Genomic DNA, 21036 nt, shown 5'->3' with positions numbered 1-21036 from the left:
GTGTGTGTGTGTGTGTGTGTGAATGTCAGCAGCACAATAAGCTTCATTCAGAGTGTTTTCTTCATAGATGGATTAATCCTGAATGTGACATAAATGCGCTTCGGAAGGACGGTTTCGACATTTTGCGGGTGAAAACCTGTTCTACCTGCTGGTCACCCTGGCAACTCAACAACTCATGATGTTGTTCCATGAAATCACTCATTGTTTGGATTGTTCAGATAAACATCATCATTGTTATCAACCAAAAATAACCTTAAGGACAAAGTAGATGCTTAATTATGGGCCTGCTCAGCTGTTACTAATCTCACGGTCCAGAGTCAAACACATGCAAGTGGAAATGGCAGGTCCCTAAAATCTTGATTTATCTGGGTGTTTGAAGCACAGCTGTGAGTAAATGTGTGTCTGATATAATGAGGTGACCAGCAGAGAGATGAATTGTCAGAGCTTTACAGGACTAAGTGTGTGTGCGTGTGTGTGTGTGTGTGTGTGTGTGTGTGTGTGTGTGTGTACCAGCTATTCCTGCTGTGGGCAAATATGTTTACAGAATCATATTATGGGGAGTCACACCCTTTTAGAGGTACAAAACAAGTCTCCACAACATAAATCATTGAGTTTAAGGTTAAAAACGTGGTTTGTGTGCGTGTGCGTGTGTGTGTGTGTGTGTGTGTGTGTGTGTGTGTGTGTGTAAGTATGTGCTTGAGCATCTGGCTGCCTGTCTGTGTAAATTTCTCTCTGCAACTCCTGGGGGTGTGTGTCAATAACATCTGGAGCTGGCTAGTGAGAGTTTAAGGCCATGAGCAGCTATTACGATGGGCCAAAGGTTGAAAGCTGTGTGTGTGTTAGTGTGTGTGTGTGTGTGTGTGTGTGTGTGTGTATGTGTGGATCTGAATGTGTGTGTGGAGGAGGGAGTGCCTCAGAGAAAGTGAGACACAAAACGAGAGAAGATATGAGTTCATACTGTTTTGCTTCGCAACACAAATCCAGTTTTGTGCAAACAAAAGCAGTTTGGTGCACTGCAGGCCAGCTCACTATTTAGCATCCTGACACAACAAGCCTCTGTGAGTCCAAAGAACAATGAATGGAAAAATCAATCAGTGTGTGAGTGTGTGTGAGTGTACTGAGACACAATAACCACATTGTTTGCCCGTCTTAGCGAGCTGCACACCCAGAGTGTGAAGCAGCAGGGTGATAGTGCTGCCTTGTTTCTTATTGTGCTGATTTACTCTTGTGTACACATACAGTATACACTCACTTGCCACTTTATTAAGTACCCATGGCTGAAGAATTAACCAGAAACGTATCAAAATGACTTCATCTGTCTTATTTGTACTTATTTGCGGAACATTTTTACTTACAGTGATGTGTGGAATTTGAAATTTTCAATAAACAGCTGTAAATAATTCATTTGAGTGTTATTAATTTGGTATACTTACAACACTACGACATATAAACGTATAAAGTGAGGTATTGTTCATTGTCAAGGTAAAATTGAGGATAATCACAATATCACTTAGTCCGGGTACACAAGGGGAAGTGAGAGGCATTCCTTACAATAGTAAGATACCACAGCGCAGTTCAAGATCCATCTATTTATATAACTGATAAACAACAATAATTGAGTATATGAATTTATTTTGTTTTAAAGAATTGTTTTGATAAAGATGTACTAGGATTTTGTGGGAGTATAAGAAAATCCCTGGAGACATTCTTGAGGAATTTGTGTCGCCCAGATCAGTCACATATCCTCTGAGAGTTCAGTTTATCCACAACGTGTATAAAAACAACACGCTCCACTACCTCATTAGTCTTATCAGCCTCCAGAGCTAAGACTCCAATCCGCATGTCCTGATCCAGGCGTCTCCAGACATTTCCAAAGGTCACCATTCACAAGCAGTCATGGTCAGAGGTCACTGTGCCTCTGAAGGAGTCATAATTCTCCACACGCAACCAACAGGTTCGTACATGACGATACACTAGCCGGACTGAGGGAGAAGTTTTGTCATGCCGGAGATTTTACTCCTGTTCTCAGGTGGTTTTCTCAGAATTTGATCTCTGAAATGGATATGAGGCTTTAGAGCTCAGAAAGGCCACAATTTTATTAAATCGACGAATAAAAGCCTGTCTAAAATTTCTCCCAATTCATGTGGGACAATTTTTTTTGCCAAACGCACCATGCTGTGTCAAGTCTTTGCCTGAAGACTGTTTCCTGTCATTCTCCCTCTGACCACCAGACACACGAGGCCTGTGTTCTCGGTATTTCCTGTTTTATTTTAGCAGGTGTTTTTATGTCTGTCTCTCTGTAATCAAACTGCAAAGCCACCTCAGCCCTGCAAGATGCCATCCTGAAACTTTACAGGTGCGCAGTTGAAATCAAAGTGAAGGTCACGCTGAAGGAGGGGCGCCGTCAGACCCATGAACACTGAACACTGGAACAACAAAGACTACTGAGTGGACATGGGTTCCAACATGTGAGCCCAAAGCAACATGGCCTCTAGTTCAAGGATTTTGTGCTCAGCTGTGCCCAAACGACATCGCCACAAAGATGACCAATCGCAGTTCACGAAATGACAACAATGACCGAATATAGTGAACCCGCTCCTCAGCAGGATAGTGACGTGCCTCCACTATTGCTCGCAAGCATCAATGTTTTTGTCATTGTCTGGTGCTCCCTTAAGACAACATGAAAAATTCGGAGGTATTGTCGCCACTGCTCACAAACATTTCCTGTGTTTCATTGTTCTCATTTTAGGACGTGAGCCAGACATTAGTATGTCATCAAAGATCACTTCATAGAAGAATATGTGTGATTCCTGCACTTGAGTCTTATCCCTGGTTTAAGAGCTAGTTTATGAGCGCCCATATGCTGCCTTTGCAATTCAGCTCAAACCTTTATGGAAGAAACAATTCTCTCTTTGTTCATTTGTTCAAGCAACAGCGCTGTTTCTTTGCTTGCACTTGCCTCTGGGATGTCATTCATCTGTTCTAGCGATGTGTATGCGCTTGGCTATTGGGGCCTACTGGCAGCATGTTTGTATGGTGGATATCAGTTTTCTGGCAATGATGTCAAGATTCGACTTGTTTCTATGCGCTGCGATCCAGCCTGGAGTAGCGATATCCATACGTCTCATGTGATCTCAGTGTTTGGGGTAACATGAATAGGTGGCTTTCAGAAACAGTTTATTGTTTTCCACGGCAGTAACTTAAGAACACAAGAATAAAACCCTTAAATGCATCTGCCTTACCCTGACGTATGTCATCCATGCAAGCAGGTTAATGTCACCTTGCAGCATTGTAATGCAAAGTAAAGCATCAAGAGGCTTTCGCTGTCCTCAGGCGGCCCTTCTCAGAACAATACACAGCCCCATGCCTGTGTGGTTGAAAGTGAAATGAATCTATGATCTCTCCTTTGTGAATGTGACATCTTGGCGGCTCACAGGAAAAAAAAAAGTGATACGAAGGCCCTGCAAAGTATCACAACTTTCAATATAACCTTGAAAAAATGGAAATGGCCTTGAGCTATAGACGAAGAGTCATGTTCCCATTCAATTATCAAGCAAATTTTAAGTAAACTAGAAATTTTGCAAAAAAAAAAAAGGATATGGAAATGAAACAAATTTCCATCAACTGGTTTGGAGTATAAAAACTGAGCTACGTAAGGCCCGTCAGAGAGCGTAGACCCAGAGCTGGTCTTGGGTCTGTCATTGTCTACCGCGGAAAAAGCCACAGGTCTTCAGGAGGTACTTTCAGTTGCGCAGGTTGTGATTTGTCTTTGGTGCCAGCAGTGTTGGCCATGTCAGCCAAGAAGACACCAGCAGAGGAAACAGCTGGTCAGTCACACGTGTTAAAGATTTGCTAGTTCAGAACGAACTGCATCCATCTCTCACTTGGCACATACACTCTTTTTCAAAACAGGTCAAAAACCACCTCAAATGTGTGAAAACATTTGTAAAATATTTTCTTTCCACTTCCATCAACCATTTCTAGAGTAAGACCTTAAAAATATTACTGTAATTCAGATGCATTCATTGTAAATAAATATTCAGATAGACTTCCACTACTTTGCACATGTAGTTTTCTTGAGGGCTCCACAAGCTGATGAGAAAAACAGACTCATCTCTGTACTTTAGCCCACCTCCAACCCCAGCCAGCTATGACCTCAGCTCTGAGAGAGGGAGGGAGGGACAGAAGACATGAAAAGAGAAGAGAAGAGAAGAGAAGAGAAGAGAAGAGAAGAGAAGAGAAGAGAAGAGAAGAGAAGAGAAGAGAAGAGGCCATCATTAAGGGGCATGAAAAAAGGAGAGGGTGAGGCAAAGAGAAGAAATGATGTCACTATCTTAATGATACATTAAAATCTGTGCAATTGCCACCACAGCCAGTCCCTCGGTGTAGCAATGGACAAATAAACAAGCACTCATCTCAGAACATAAAACAGAGGATAAACACAGACACATGCACCGACACAAGCTCGTATACACACAGCAGAAGGTCGAACTGAGCCAGGAACAATAGGAATGGTTTGTTTTGGACTGCCAGAGCCGCTGTAATACCTCCAAACATGCACGCTCCACCATTTCAAGATGAACATAACAGAAACAGATGGTGAGCTGCGCCGGAGAAGGCCTCAGTTTCACTTATCCAACTTACCCAGGCATGCCGCTATTAACTCTGCTTTTGTATTGGCCTTTCCAGACAGACTGAACTTTTTTTTTTTTTTTAATGTGTCTTTATGTTCCATTTTTGTGAATTATAAAGGTATTAATTTCACTGTAGCGCAAAAAAAAAAGCTCTTGTGTAAATGTATTCCTGGCCCGTGCCATTATTCTAGTTCTGTCCATACATTCCATTGACACATCAGCCGTATCAGCACGCTGCGACTACTCTAAATTCATTATTCTGACCCCTCTCTCTTGCAGCACATATTTCTCTCCTCCAGCTTTAAATCCTGACGAATAAAGCAATTCCTCAACCTCATCTCTTCCTCCTTCATTCCTAACTTCAGTTTCTCTCGGTCAGGAACATCTCAGGGGCTCCCCGGTCATTTATTCATGCCATCTTTGCCAGCAGGGGAGATATGAGGTGTTTGCAGTTATGCACACCGCGAGATATGATGAACTGCACATGAAGAAGAAGACATGAGAAAATGGATGAGAGTCTGGTAACTCTCACCAGGATTCAGTGTACAGATTAAGCTCTAAATCAGACATATAACAGCATCGCCTCTTTTTTTTTGTGCTCTGCTGCTCCGAGCGCATGCTGTACATGCATCCCCAGAGGTCAAACTGCTTCTCATTACAGTACATGCCTGTGCTTTAGCTATGCTGAGGCATTTGTCAAGACCTGGGATGTATTTTCATTACATCTACCTGTACACAAGCTTCTGTTCACTTCATTTTACGTCATATGTTTTTCTCCCCTCTTTCCCTAAACCCCCATCAGTCCATCATCTTGGTTTAGAGCTCAACCTGGTCTTCCAGTGCTATTTTTAGCCCGTCTACCTCTCTGTCTGCATTGGAGTGGGGAGTTCTGAGACGTCCCCGCAGCACACAGCGCTCATTTCCTCCCTCCAAACATGGACAAAAGAAGTCCAGCCAGATTCAACTGCTGAAAAGTCATTTTTCCCCCCTTATCCAGCATGTTACTCATACAGAGTCCATGTGGCGACCCCGGTGGTACAAGCATTCCTCCGTCTGTCTGGACTGCAGAGACATGTGGCGATATTAAGGTTTTTATAGGTGGCGTTTGGGACTAAAGAAAAGGAAGTGATGGAAACTGAGCCAAAGACGATGACAGAGCAGTGAATTTTCCTCATTTGTGTGGACTGTTCACTCTCTTGTGACGCATAACTATAAACATCATGACTGAAAAATGTGGCATAGTAAACCACAGACACGATCCACATGTTATAATAAGTCAGAGAGCACATATCTCCGTCAAGGTGAAATTTCAGCTGCTGGTACTCTCATGCTGGGGCCCTGATTAAAGCTGCACACAGTAGCAGGGATGAGCGGGCCCTCGTATCATGGAGCGCTTGTCTGCTCTGCAGTGCGAGGAACTGATGATACCTGATGATTGTTGGATTTTGGATGAAGGAGGAGACTACCGCTGCACTGTGGCATGAACATCACTTCCTGTGTCCACTAGATGGCACTAGAGAAAACACACTTGCTATGTATTATGTTGCTGTACATCATGTGAAGACAAGAGTCCGATTTTGATGTTTGCTACATCAGGCTTACACCATGTAACCACTAGGTGGCGCTTTGACATTTCTTCAGCTTGTAGATGTCTTCAAGACTCTTATCAAACATGTGACGTTTTAGATCGGAACATGTGGAGTCCAGCTGCAACAGCTTCCTGATCCAAATGCAAAAATTAGCAGCTTTTCCATGGCAACCCGATTTAAAATCAAAGTCTTCGCAGAAACCAGACTTCACCAATGAGCTTCGAGCTGCTGCTGAACCTAACAAAAGGGCCACATGAGATACTAAGAAAGCATCACCCCCAAAAATATAATGGGTTATTCCCTGACTCATTCTACACCCCTCCACAAAGTTTGGTGAATATCAGCCTCCAAGATCTTGCGTTATCCTGCTGACAGTCAGACAAAAGTATGACCTCTTGGCAGACGTACTGTAACAATGACGGCGGCTGCTGAAGGATGGTGTTTATGTGAAAACATCTCTGTGCTTATTAAATCCCACCGCAGAGTCGGCCCAGATCAGCTGAGAAAATGAGTGTCAGAAAGAAAAACAGATAGTAAATCAGTGTCTCCTGGCCAGCAGGTAATGAAAGAGAGACAACGCCAAGAACAGAAGGAAGGAAGGGAAGTACCACAAGTGTCTTGGCCCTGAAGGGCAGAGGTGCCATGCGGAGCGGTGGTGGTGGAGAGAGAGAGAGTGAGAGGGACAAGACGATATTAATATTAGGGATGGAAATGCTGTTCAACTCATAGAGTTTTTTAGAATGTGGAATCAGAGGGTAACTCACAATACGATAAAATCAAAATATTGTGCTACAGAAATCCCACAATATTCGATGTATGCTAATTCATCTGCGACACATTCCAATATCTGTATAGCTGAAAAAGAAAAAAGGAAAAACTGTTGCGATCATGTATATAATCACTGCATTGGTGTGCAAGTTTCACCAGATTTAACACCTGAGATGAAACTGGGGAAAATGGCATCAAGGGAATCTGTTGCCAGGTGTTTTAACTAAAATGTCAATATCTAGCGCCAATGTATCAATATCATGCCACAAGTAGAAGCATCACAGTAAACTACAGTATCAACATTTGCTCCATGCCTTCTACTTATGTACCAATAATTTTATAGTTAGCAAGAAATCTGCCAAATTTGAGGGTCTGAGATCTCAGGGTCTTAGATCTGAGACCATAGCCAGAGTCTGAATAGCTTTGATGGTGGCTGATCAAAGCAGTCCGAGATCAGAGTCAGAGGCTGACAGGGAGGTTTTGTGACATCAAACCGCCCATGGACCCGCCCCTCAAATAACAGGCATGTCACCAGCCAAAGGGGTGGGACATATAGTAATGACATCATATTATTAATGGTCGACTTTGATGTAATATGATGTTGCACAACCCCCGTGGCTTCATGGCTTCAGCCCTCAAACAACAGGTAGCGCACTGGTTACATAATAATAATGACAACAAAAATGCTAACAATATGAAACTGCATTTCTCAACATGGTGTCTGGTGTGTTCCACAAGCATGATGGTGTCAGAAGTCAAACTGGCTCAGGATCAGGTCTTACGTAACCCCTCTGGCAGAGGGATTCTGATGGGATGGTAATGCTTAGCACATCAACCTCCATCCAGCTACAGTTAACCAATGCCAGGCCGCAATCAGCAGCATTTACACTGGCCAAACAAACTGTCAGTACAACTTTACACACACACACGCACACACGCACACGCGCGCACACACACACACACACACACAAATTGAATTCCCTCAATCCTTCAAATCCTCTGAGGCCTAGAATAAGCCCACATATAATAGCAGCCACTGGAGTCGAAAGGCCTCAAATATAATTTTAGATTTTAGCAATGAAAAGGGCCAAGTGTGAGGAAGAATCCACCTGTAACACCCATAATGCTTCGGTGACATTTTAGCTCATGATTCATTAATGTCACCAGTGATGGAAACAAATACAAACCTTCATGAATATGAATATATACACTCAGGATCAAACAAGAATCTGCACATGTATGAATAGAAATGAAATGAAACAACGGTCCCGTTTCAAGAGCTGCCATCGATCAAACAAGAAACCAATTTTACATTTAACTGAGATATCAATACATTCCTACGACCAGGAGGAGATTCCGCAGCAAACACACGCAAATGCCACTGCTTTGCTCCGCATTCCTCCAACAATGTAGTGACCTCATGTCACTTCAGACCACTTTTTGTTTGTTTGCTACCTCATGTTTTCTGTTTGTTTGTCTGTCAGCAGCGATCATGCGAATCCTACGAGGCTGAGGGAGAAATCATCACATTTAGGATTCCTGGTGGGAACAGGAAATGCCTTTTTTTTTTTTTTTACTCTTTTATGTACTCCTACTCGTGGGCCAACCAGATCCCTCCCACATTCGGTCAGAGACACCTTAAGAACTTGGTGATGCGTTACTGTGAAGGCTGTGAGATTTTGTTCTGGCGGCGAGGAGATTTTAATAATTCACCATAGAACATGAAACTGTAGGAACTGGACTCCACTTGATCGGATCTTTTCCAAACTGCACATATTTGATGAGAGTAAAGTAAAAGCAGACTCTTTCTAGGCTTCCTTTATTGTATTAATGGTGGTTTGATATTCAGAGGCAGCTCTGGTCCACCCACTGAGTGACGCTGACTGATAATGTGTAATATTTGCCTGGGTGGAGCAAACATTGCACTCCCCTGGAGACTATTACAGACCACTGAAGCTATTTGGCCCGAGGAGTGTGGTAAATGGTGGAGAAAATGACAAAGTTGATAGAAAGCTAAATTATAAGAAAGAAGAGAACGTGTACAAAAAAGAAAATACATGCAATATCAGGCAGAGAGGGGTGAAGGAGTGAAGGGCAGAGGTGGAGAATGGCAGGAATGCTGAAAGGAGGAGGGGAGGCAAGAACTGTTCTGTTCTCAGCACAGCGCGGAGCCAGAGGAGTTTGGAATATGACAAACTAAACAAATAAGTAATTAAATCAGTGCCAAGGTCCAGTGAGAGGAAACAGCCCTCTCTGTGACGATGCAGATGGAAAAGAGCAGAGGATGAACAGAGAAACTCAGAGAATGCCTCTGCTTCCTACCGACGCAGATGAGACTGATAATCAGCTCTGAGTTAGAACTGTAAAGTCGTGCAGCCCATCAGTCACTGTGTAAGCTTGATAGCTAACACAATTCTCTAATCTATTCCATAAGAACATGAAAGCCGAGGGGATGCTGAGCATATTTAGTCTCGTGACATCAGTTTTTCTGACTGTCACTCGCTGAGCTCCGCCTTTTAAGCCTCGACTCAACGTACGCGCCATGTTTGCGTTGAGCGGGAGGAAGCCGTCTAGACTCTCGTTGTGTGTCACATGTAAAAATCTGATAACAGCGAGGACGCGGGGATGTTTACACATGATACACATCAGCTCACTCTGAAACATATTTGCTGACATGAGTGGACATTAACCCCAAGCAGGACATTCTCACAACTTTTTCACAGGTTTTTTTTGTTTTTTTTGTCTCATTCTAACTGCAGTGTTACTGTAAGTCCAGCTAAATTATAATAAATGACATTTATAGCTATAATATCGTTATAATGAGATAAATTACAATAAAAAATGAAAGTTGAATTTATAGGAAAATTTATTCTATAAAAATTCAACTCAACACGCTTAACATTCTGCAAATTTTAAAAATATATGAAAAACAATATATATATATATATATATATATATATATATTCCTCTGTAAATTAGGTATATAATGATGGAGCAGACTATTCCTATCCTGAATTTTGGCAACATTTTCTGCATTTTGTCAATCGTGCATTCATTTAAGTTAAGAAAACCAAATTATTATTTTACTCTCCTTTCACAAAAATGGAACATGGAGCTGATAGTTGGCTGAGTGTAGCAGTTCCCTGTCACCTGCAGGTTGAGACATTTAAATATGATTTAAATACCCCAAAGTGCCGTTAAATGAAGCTCAGTGGTGTGTTTGGGGTCTCACACGGGTGCATTGAGGCTCTGTGACATTAGGGTGTGTGCCATAAGAGTGATGTGGTAGAAAAAGTGATGGGGTTTATTCAAGTAGGAGTTCACACAGAGGAAAACGATGAAAAACACCAGGAGATGGAGAAAGGTATGAACAAGGAGGCTCAGAGGACACGTTTAACTGTGACACACAATGGGGAGCAGATGTGAATGGGAGGTTTCCAAGGGGGCAAAGGAGTATGTGATTATTGGGGGCAAGTGTCTAATAGAAGTATTACAGGGGCATAATCGCGGGTCTGTATGCGGTAAATTACGCAGAGACTTGGATGGTCTGTTAGCCCACTCCCATCCCCAGTCTTCAGTGAAATACACCCCTGTGAGACCCTCAGGGCAAACACCCTGGCCGCTCCGGCCTCCTTGTTAGACTGGTTTCAGGCCAAATCAGGAGCCCCCCTCAAATTTGGCCCTAAACCTGGCCAGACCTTAACTACATGGTTAAATATTAAAAATGTGTGTCGTGATGTAAACAGTTTATAGTCCTGGTCACAGTTTACAGTTTCACTTTACTCCAAGAGAGACAGTGACAGGGTCCCTCACCTGCCTCCTGGTCCCACCAAGTCCGATACCTAACCTGCTTCCTTATGTGGGAGAGGAGAAAAGAGGAGAGGAAGAGGGCGGAAAGATAAACTGGTCTACTAAGATCGCTTTGGTATTTCCTGTACATGTCGTCCCACACTGCTACACACACACACAGACACACACAGGCATAAACACACACAAGAATGCCCTCCCCCCATATTACAGTTATTATGGGACAGTTAAAACCTAATGGCATCTTATCTTCATCTATTTCCTTATAAACAAAGCAAACTCTCTCATGTCCACTTCATCCCTCATCGCCCCTCCACCTGTGCTCTCCTCCATCCCTTCTCTCACTTCTGCAGTTCGTCCGCTCCAGTCCTGCCTGTCAACAGCCTCTCGTCCATGTTGACCACCCTGCTGAGCTCATCTTCAGTCTCTATGATTGTCTCTCTCTCTGCTCACACGCGGTCCTTTCTCCTCTCCTCCACTGTATTTCCAACTAAGAGTGTCCTTGTCCATTCATTTACAAGTTCAACCCCTTCCCAGCCTCCTCCGCTTCTCTCCACTCATCTCCCCGCTTTCATTCAGTCTCTCTTAACAAACAACGCAGCTTTCCCACCAGGGTCGTCAGGACAACAGAGCCCCCAAGCTCTCCTCTCCCACCCTTAACCCAATCCCACCAGTAAGTGAACAAACAAGACGGGAGCTCGGAGTTGAGGCCCTGCATCCAGCGCTGCACGATGCTAATACTTCACCCTCAGAATGTCTCGAATACAACCTCAGAGATTGTTGTAACCATGGTGAACCTCATAAAGAATAACTATGGAGAAAAGACAAAAGATGGGTGGACCGTAAAACAACTAGCCTGTATGTACCCTCACACATGTGCAAGAACATGTGAACACAAGTATCATGGAACCGCCATCGTCTAGTAGAGGATCTGTAAGATGCCGCTTGTGTTTCGCTTTAATCCTTCACAAAGAGACGAGCCACAATATCATGGTACGTGACAACGTTATTTCTTCTAAATCGCCGTCTGCAACTTTCTTCACTCAAGCTCTTATTTTTATAGTTTTTGCATGAAGAGCCAAAGTTTTCCAACAGAGTTCCTCAGCCTTTGTGTTGAACTTTAAAGGGAAACAATAAAGTATTTGTTACATCCACTACCGAGGGCATAAAAGGGACAAATCTGCTGTGGGAACAATGTGCAGAGGGCATCTGGATTAAAGTCTGAGGCACTTGCATGAACAAAAGCGGGATTTAATAGAAAGGTCAAATGTGTGGACAATTGGCAAAGTGTTGCATGATCAAAAAAAATTTTTTATTCATAAATATAACAATATAAGAAAAAGGGACCACACTAGTTGTACGAGACAACGGCTCATTTGTGACTGTTTGGAAAACTGTCACCAAGACGATTAACAACACTGGAGTGTCACTGACTCATAAAATACTAACAACCGGCATTTTGCATCATCTACTGAGCCATTTGAGCTCACAGTTCAACATGGTGTCAGTTTGCTCTCACACCCTGCAGATTGCATGCTAAGAAGTCAGAGGATGCAGATATACAAAACAAACACACGGTAATGCCCTCTGCAGTCGTGTCCCATCATGCCTCAGACCTCTTACCCTGCACCTTCATCTGAGACCCCTGATGAAGATAAACAATGTTTAAGGCAGAAGAAAGCAGTTGTTTAGTGATTACTGCTGCAATCATTCTCTTCGTCAACCCAAACAGAGAGACATATAACAGCCATTACCGCCATCGCTGTCATCATCTTCCAACACGCCGCCCACAGACTCAAACAGGCAGCTGGGCTCGCTCAGGAACCACCTAGAACCCACTGCTGCCGACTGCAGAGTTTGGAGTGTGACAGGCAACACGGTATTCTTAAAATAAGTCTCTGCCATTTTTCAGTCACACCAGTAGCACTTTATAGCCCAAAACACAGCTCCGGTTGACCGACGTGTCCTGTTCTTGCCCCCCTGGTGGGCCCTCAGCGCCCCTTAATTTCAGGTCAAGTCCTCTGTGGTTCAACCAAAATGAACACCGGACTTCCAAGAGGAAACCTTGCCTTACAGAGTCTGTAAATGTCACTTTATGAAAGGCAACCTTGATTTTTACATTTTGATATGTGAAATATTCCCAACTCAAGAAGAAATCTGGATCATTTAAGCCTGAAAGACATTAAAATCTATAAGATAAAAAAAAAAAAACCTTCATTCCAGCGCAGGTTTCATATCTCCCACGCCACACTGTCCTGGAGCAGTTTACTTCTTAAGAAATCACCTGAGATCTTCAGATGAAACTATTGGTTGGCATGAACAGGAGTGTTGCAGTTTTTCTTCAGCTTAAATCAAAGCATCTGTGGATCACTGAGCATACGGCCGGATAAAGAAGACGTGGAATATAAAGGACGATGCCCTGAAGACAGCGCTGGACAGTTTTCCTCTTGTTTCTACTCGGTGGCCATGGGGTGCTGTCTCCGTCTGTATCCTGGAGTCACAAGAGAAGTACTGCAGCGGGGAAAACACTTCTATGTGAGTTCTAGACATGGATTTGTGAGTACCTGGAAGGGAAAATACACTTTTTGGGTGAAGTATGGCTTTAGGTTGCAGCAGCTGCAGCAAATGACCATAAAAATAAATGTCCCGAGTGCTTTGATATCTACTATACTGCGCTGTACCTAACAAACTGATTGCATTGACAGCACAGAGGGAAAGAGTGGACTGGCCACTCTCCCAGCGTAACCGCCCTTTGACTTCCCTTGTACAGTAGACTGCAATTCATATCAGGGATCAATCAACTATGTCCTGTTATCATTAAACACTGAGTGAGACCTTTGAAGCCTTATCCTGAACAGCCAGAGGACCAGTGGACTGTTTGCTTTCCTTCTGTGTGACTTAGCTGATCAGAAGGATTTGTTTCAATGCAGAAGGCTGCCAGCATTTGTCTACAGATAGGATTACAAAACAGCTCATGTGTCGACAGCCAGCGTTAATATTCCGGGTCGCCTCTGACAGGTGGGTCTTTATGGGTAATTAAGGGACTGAAGAAAAAGCAGAACCCGAGCAAGTTCAGGCAGTAAGTAACTTCTTGATGAAAGAGTGATGTTACGATAAGTGACGCGCTGCACTTGTTTCTCCTGGAGGGAGACAAACACAAGCAATAGCAGTCAAGCATCCGTGCACACCGTCAGCCCCGTGGGTGACCCACCTTCCTACACCCACCAAGTGTAGTTCATCTAACGTGTAACTTTAGCTCCAGAAAGTCTTTACGACTCAGTTAATCATGCATGAACACGTGGAAAATCCTGCAAGTAGCAGCAACGCGAACACCCCGGGCCTGTGCTGGAATCAAGGTTTCTCCCTCAACCCTGCAGCCCCCTCACAAGAGATAAGACTGATTACATCAGTTAGCCACAAAGTGTCAAAATCAAAGGAGAGACACGAGGATAAGAAGAACGTATCATTACACTCAAATTAATGTACACAATAGAGGGAATTACTTCTATTACAAAGGAGTGTTTTATCACAGCCACAAAAGAGGTTGGATGTCATAAAGTGTTGCTGAGGCCATTAAAAGAAGAAAAGAAGGGAAGAGACAAAGTGAACTTCAATTTAAACACAAAGCCAGCAACTGATATAAAAGAAATGTAATCTGAAATTATGCTGCCACTGACATTTGGTGACTTACGTTGATTGACTCAGGGAAAATTCAACTCCACTTCTCTGTTAAATCTAAGAGCCCGTCTTTTTTTTTTTTTGGCACCTCCTGCATGACCTAATCTCTTCATGACATGTGACCAATGTGTTGTGTCAACACTTTTGTAGTAATTGTCAGAATAAAACTTACAAAATGTGACTAAAGCACTTCGGTTAAAAGACAAAAGGTGCTTCGCACTTTCAGTTTCCAAAGCGACCTCTGGCCAACCAGTCAGCTTTTTTTTTTTGTTGAGTGAACAGAAAACGCTACAGATTCACTGCCCCTAGAGGTAAAGTGGACCATGGAAAGTACCAAGTCCTCTTTGAAATGAACTGACAGTGGGAAGGCAAAAAGAACTGAGTATAAAGAACCGAGTCCCTTTTCTGTAGGTCCACTTTGTGTCGAAACAGGTCTAAATCTAAGAATAGCTGCCAACATTAAAACTAGTCATTGTTAATGTGATCACGATTTTAGCTGTTTAGCCAAAGGTGCAGATACACGTTTCATTCATAAAATATCCAGAATAGGAGGAGAGGTTTTAGCAACACGTGAATGAAGACGAGCTGGATTGTTCTCTAGAGGTTTTATATAAACTCAATCACTGTTCCCACAGCGACATTTGATATTTACTTTGTGCGTCACTGCCTGACTGTGAAGAATCTACAGCAGGACATAATGAAACACTGCACTGAGTGGATTGCAAAATGGACTTCCATGAAGAAGGTGTGTTTCGGCAGGGTTTAAAATCAGGAGGGCCCGCAGATCTCGATGCAGCCCACACCCACCTGATGAACAGAGGACACACAGCTCTGAAGAAATTCCCCTCTGATCGGAGACGATGCTACGAGCATGTTTCCTCCCTGTTTGACACGCTTGGCTGAGCTGCTGCTGCTGCTGCTGCCGCCACCGTCTATTTGATACTTGGCAGAACGACACCTTTACTTGCTGCCTTGGAAACCGTCTGTGATTCACACTGTCTCGCTGAGTGAAAATGTGCAAAACGTACCGCAATCTGAGGAATATTATGATTGGCATGAAGAGCAGGAGAAGAGGGAATGTTTTGAGTGAGGGCACAAACTGTACAGCTTTAACAGGGAAATGCAGAAGGAAAACAAATACAAACATTACACTCCCATTAGTGAACATATAGATCATCCACTGTGCCCTCGCAAATTCATTTTAAACACACAAAACTACAGATTGCATCATAATTTCATCTGTTATCTGTTCAGAGGATTGGAAACTTGAACACGAACCATGTGCAGACACTGCAGGTTTCCAGCCCATGACGGGACACTTTTCAGCCCTCAGAAACCTCCAAGGCTGAAAGGATGGAGGATGCATTGAAATTGCTCCCCTGTTCTTCAGAGCCTCACCACAAAGGGTCTGTTTCCCATTCAGGACCCAATGTCATTAGATAATACACACTGGGACCTCAAGGCCACATGGAGGGGGCGGGATCATTCAACAAAACAAGCCTCCTACCCCTCCCTGTGAAAACGCCCCCCCCCCCAACTCACTTTAATAGTCTCACATCCAGAAACACATGAAAGTCCAAACACACACACAAACACACACACAAACACACACACACACACACACACACACACACACACACACACACACACACACACACACTTGTACTTGTGTGGGATTCATGACATCATCATTTCCCACTCATCTGTTAGTCACAGCAGCACTGTGAATACTGGTGCCCGTGTGAGGTGGTGCAGCAGGTAAACGAGGAGAGGCAATGCAGACTCTCTCACTGAGAGCTCAGAAGCTCGCCAGTGAACCAGCAGCGTGGTGAGGTTGGGACCAAATCTGCATCGTGATACTGAACATGGAAAAGTTTTTCCAAAATTAAGACAGAGGGGGGAAACCCAGCGTGTTCTGCCTGAATGAGAAACTTCTTTCCGTTTCATTCATATTTCAGCTCTTCGGGGTTAACTCAAAGTGTTGTAAATCTCATTTCCTCTAATCTGCACAGCATCATGGAAAGACGGGGAGAAGGTAGGAAGAGAGTTCAGAGCGAGAGAGAGAGATGAGAGGCCAACAGAGATGGACATAATCTCCCACAAGAGCACACATGTTTTGGGGGCTTTGGCCAACTTCTCTAAACTGTAATTTTCAATACTTTTGGTCATTAAAGTGAGTGGACACATGGAAAGAGAAGGATAGAATGTCTAATTCTTCCCTTACTGACTGAAGGCAGCCAGTGAAAACAAATCTATCACTCATGCATGGAACACACACTGTAAAAGACAGAGGGAAAAGAAAGAGAAGGAGACAGGAAGGCTGGATTGGCTGGTATTGTTTGGGAAAGATGGATTGATCACCATAGTGATGGTGCAGGTGTCAGGTGGTCAGGTTACAGGTCATAGCCTGACATGGTCTCACATATACTGCAGCTGACTGAATCAAACTCCAAATTCCATGCGTTTAAGGATCAAGTGACTCACCCAGAGACACATGAGACTCATGTTACGATACATCTATTTACTGTACGCAACACGGAGGCTGAACGATGGTGTTTGATCGTCTTGGATGAGACGCAACATGCGTGCTAATCTGTAAAATTAAAGCGCAGAAACACAACCTGAAACACAACCCCCGTCAAAGATCAGCAGCACATCAGTAGGAACACAATCCGCAGCACAACGGAAGAGCCTCGGATCACCTGAGGGAGAATAGCGAGGCCAAGGCTGGGTGAGGGCAGCCGGCCAGGAGCTGCGCGCTGAGTCCCAGCAGGCGCCTGGCGTGCGTAATGGACGTCCATCCACACATCAGAACAGCAAATGCATCTATGTGCCACTTCGAGAAATATGCATGCTTGTAAAAAGAGATCGCGTTGCGTGGTGTCCCTGAGCTGGCCGTGTACCTTATTCTACTCTCTGGATTAAGTGAAATCAAGCCTTTGCTTACGCAACAGTCTCTCTGAGGCACATTCAGCTCTTTTCTCTCCTTGAAAACTTCTAATGTTGGCATCTGTTATTCTTAAGAAACTTAGTTTCTGCCTGGAAAGGAAAATACAAGCACTGAGTTACCAGTTAGTGGAGGAGCGGGGGTTGAGGATGTCCTCCTTGGCGGTGAGCAGCGACAGGCTGTAGGTATCAAGGTTGACCGTTCGCGTACTACTCATGATGGCTAAAGTTTCCGGACCACTCCCGCAGCTTCTCTCTTCACTGGTCCCCTCGGTGTTCGGGGTCGGACTATCTGCTGGAAACAGCCACAGCGGGACAAGGACGCTCACTCACGTCTGAAGAAAACTGCAGCAAAGTTACGCAGGCTCATGCAGAGCTGACTTTTACGTTCCAAAGTGGAGCGACGTGTGCAGGCGCTGCGAGGAGACCGCGTCTGCACCGCACTGGTCTTTGTGCGGAGGGGTAGAAAAGGTTTTCACCAAAAAGCCCCACCTCCTGTTGAGAGAGTGGAAAGCATAATGACTTCACTAGCTGGGACACTTGGAGGAAAGCGTTCACAGCGCTCACACAGGCATCCTCTTTAGCCTGGTATTCACTCGCTTTCTGATGGAGCAACTTCCAGTTGACCAATAAAGACTGTTACGAATGTTACAGTCGAGCAGAGCTGTGGTGTAATTGCAACACATCCCCTCCTTTTACGTCATGGACCAGGGTTTAACTCCATGGAACTATCTAATAATATTATTTTTGCCTTTAATGTCACTCAAATATGGTGTATAAGCCTTAGATGGACAAAGAAATTTACTTTACATTACTGATTTTTTTTTTTTTAAAGAGAAGCTAAAGAACCAGACTGGCAACTTTCAAGTTCTCTTTTGTGTCTTTAAACCTCCCTCATTAAGCGAATACATTTGCAGTCAGGCAGTCTCTGACACCAGTTAAAGGAGGACTGATTTCATGGGAACTGAGTCTGAAGCAGACTGGGCATGAAAGGGGAGCAGTGGAGGCTGTGACTGTGCTTAAGAGTGGCTGGGGGTCAGTTCAGTGGCTGCCTGACCTACACAGACTGACCACACAAACATACATGCTTAGACATGCACCCACAGTCACACACACACGCACGCACACAGAGGACAGGCAGTGAACTCCAGACAAACTCTCACCAGGAGTCATGCACACACACACACACACACACACACACACACACACACACACACACACACATGCATAGACTGGTATTTGACTTTGGATCAGTGGCATTGGGGGTTTGGATTATAGGAACGTTCCTGAGCTCTGTAATATACTTAACAGCCATTCTTAGATAATCCAGCACAGATGTAGAGGATAAAAGTCACAGGTTTTTATTTTATAAGGTGTCAGACTGAGGCTGGATTTCTACTTATTAAATGTGATGTCAGATTACTTTTCATCAACAGTTAATAAGCAGTGCCATGAGTCTCAAAGCCATGACTTGACCTGGAAATAGTCCTCAGCAGCTGAGTAATCCTCTGGTGAAGACTGGATTGAAACACTCACCAGTATACCCAATTCCTTTAAGAGGAGAGTATTGCTGGGTTAGGGTTAGGATAAGGGTTATCGCTGGTCGTCTCTCCTCTCTCTAATCAAACTCTCTGAGTACATTCAGACAAGTCCATGAAATGTTCTAATGCAGAAATTTGTTGTTATACATGAAAGGACTTTATTAGCCCTCAATCTTGTCTAACAGACAAGAAGTGAAGCCTGATGATTTCCAAAGGTTTGAAACTGGGGTTACCGGGGTTAGGAAAACAAATTCAAATCCAAAGAACCGAGAGGACAGTTTCACTGTTAACTGTCTGTCAGGAATTTGGGAAATAAATATGGCAGGATACTTTCATTCGCATCACTTTTTTGTTTGCAAAATGTCCCAGAACACCGGCAGCTGGTCAAACTCACTGAAAGCTGTGTGGGAAAGAAAGCATGCTGCACATACAGATATTTGGACAAAACTCGCATGCCAGCAGGACAGGGAACATGACATCCCCATGCCGCCATTATTCTTACTACTTCCTGCCATTAGAGGCTCTCCTGCCCTTCCAGCCTCTTAGCCCTTTTCTGGAAATGTAGCCTCTCCACTTTAGAGGACTTTGGCATTTCCTCTGCAAGGGTGCGGTGGCAGCTGTTGTTGAAAATGGGGTCTAAATGTGGACTTGTGTGTCCAGTGGGGATTGGGGATTTGTGTATGTTCAAATCTCCTAATTTACTCAAACTCCTCCTCTAATTGTCACAAGATTATTTTGTTCAACCCCCCCCCCCACACACACACAAACACACACCCTGCCTTTCCTGACAGCTTAAACTAACAGAGAGAGGGTGATAGCATGTTGAGCTGCACTCAGATGCCCCTCATAGCCTTTGAAGCAAAATGAAATCACAATCCACTCATCACTTAATTCTTTGGCCTTTTATCAGGTACCTTTGAATATGGTTCTTCAAGCATTATCTCCCTCCGAATCAACCAAATAACCCTCTGCCACTTAACAACCTCCCTGGAGGCAGGGTTTTGTTTTCCTTTTTTCCCAAACCCTGTTTTCCTGGGGCATTTGCATGACAGATTTATGTGTACTCAGCCTAAGAGGAGGTTTTGAAAGGTCAAGAGTTGTGTGTTTGGGTTCAGAGTTCACAGCCTCATCCTCCTGCTGTCATTTTACTTTGCTGATTTCCCTTTGAGATTAAATGCAGGATCCATCTCCAAGCACGGCTGTCATATTTGCGTGTGTTAAGGTAGTTGCAACGGCTGTAATTTTCTGTTCATGATATCACAATCACAGTCCCACCTGTGGCATTATCCTACCACCGTGTGAATTTACAGTTTTAAAGCGTGAGGTAATGTAATTCAGCGCTCCTTGGAGGAGTCATGTTATTGCTACCCTGGATAATGATGTGGCTGTGGGAGAGGCAGCGTACACACACTTTTATCTGTTGAAATGTGCCAGGGGCAGCAGACAGTAGAGGTCAAGCAAGGTGTCAGACTGAAGGTGTAAGGAGGGAAGCACCAGAGTTGTGTGGCAAACTTCAATAAAAGAGAGAGAGAGAGAGAGAGAGAGAGAGAGAGAGAGAGGGACAGAGAGAGAGAGAGGCACGCACGCACACACACACACACACACAAACACACACACACACACGCACACACACACACACACACAGAGGTCCACTGTGTCTGCTAATCTGTGTGTCTTCTCATCAGGCTTGCAGGTGAGGTCACCACTCAGTTATGCGCCTACACAACCTTGAGATCTCCTCCCTATGAGTAAGCTTGTGAGTGTGTGAATGTGTGTGTTTGAATTTGATTCTCACCTCTGTAAACACAAACACGAGAAATGAAAAACAGGATTTTACTGACTCCCCCCCCCCCCTCTCTCTCTCTCACTCTCATTTCCCCTTTCCTTATCTGTGCTTAATAAACAGAAACTTTTTTGACTTCCTCATGTGTTGCATCGGTGCAATATGAGACCAAACAGGAGGGGAACAAAGAGATAGAAGGCATCCTTAAAAATCAGAGGAGCTCTTTCCCAAGCCTCGATGATAAAACACACAGAGACCTTTATGAAGAGAGGCCGTGCTTTAGAAGTGCA

General features: G+C 44.0%; 1 protein-coding gene across 2 annotated transcripts in view; it reads right to left on the bottom strand.

The window, feature by feature from the left end:
• Positions 1 to 17966, bottom strand: part of LOC147259768 (uncharacterized) — a 33200-nt gene extending 15234 nt beyond the window's left edge. The window contains exon 1 of one of the 2 annotated variants that reach the window (XM_086205939.1): positions 17546 to 17966. In XM_086205939.1, the coding sequence (XP_086062065.1) occupies positions 17546 to 17640 (95 nt within the window). In that variant the 5' untranslated portion in view covers positions 17641 to 17966. The remainder of the gene's footprint in view (positions 1 to 17545) is intronic. The other variant, XM_086205938.1, reaches the window with a different exon arrangement.
• Positions 17967 to 21036: the final 3070 nt, after the last annotated feature.

The sequence above is a fragment of the Aulostomus chinensis genome, chromosome 6, assembly GCF_037954235.1.
Source record: "Aulostomus chinensis isolate RoL2024-O1b breed Wild chromosome 6, RoL_Achi_v1.0, whole genome shotgun sequence".
NCBI classification, from domain to species: Eukaryota; Metazoa; Chordata; class Actinopteri; order Syngnathiformes; family Aulostomidae; genus Aulostomus; species Aulostomus chinensis.
The sequence above is the reverse complement of the archived record's forward strand: the minus strand, read 5'-3'. Positions and strand labels throughout refer to the sequence as shown.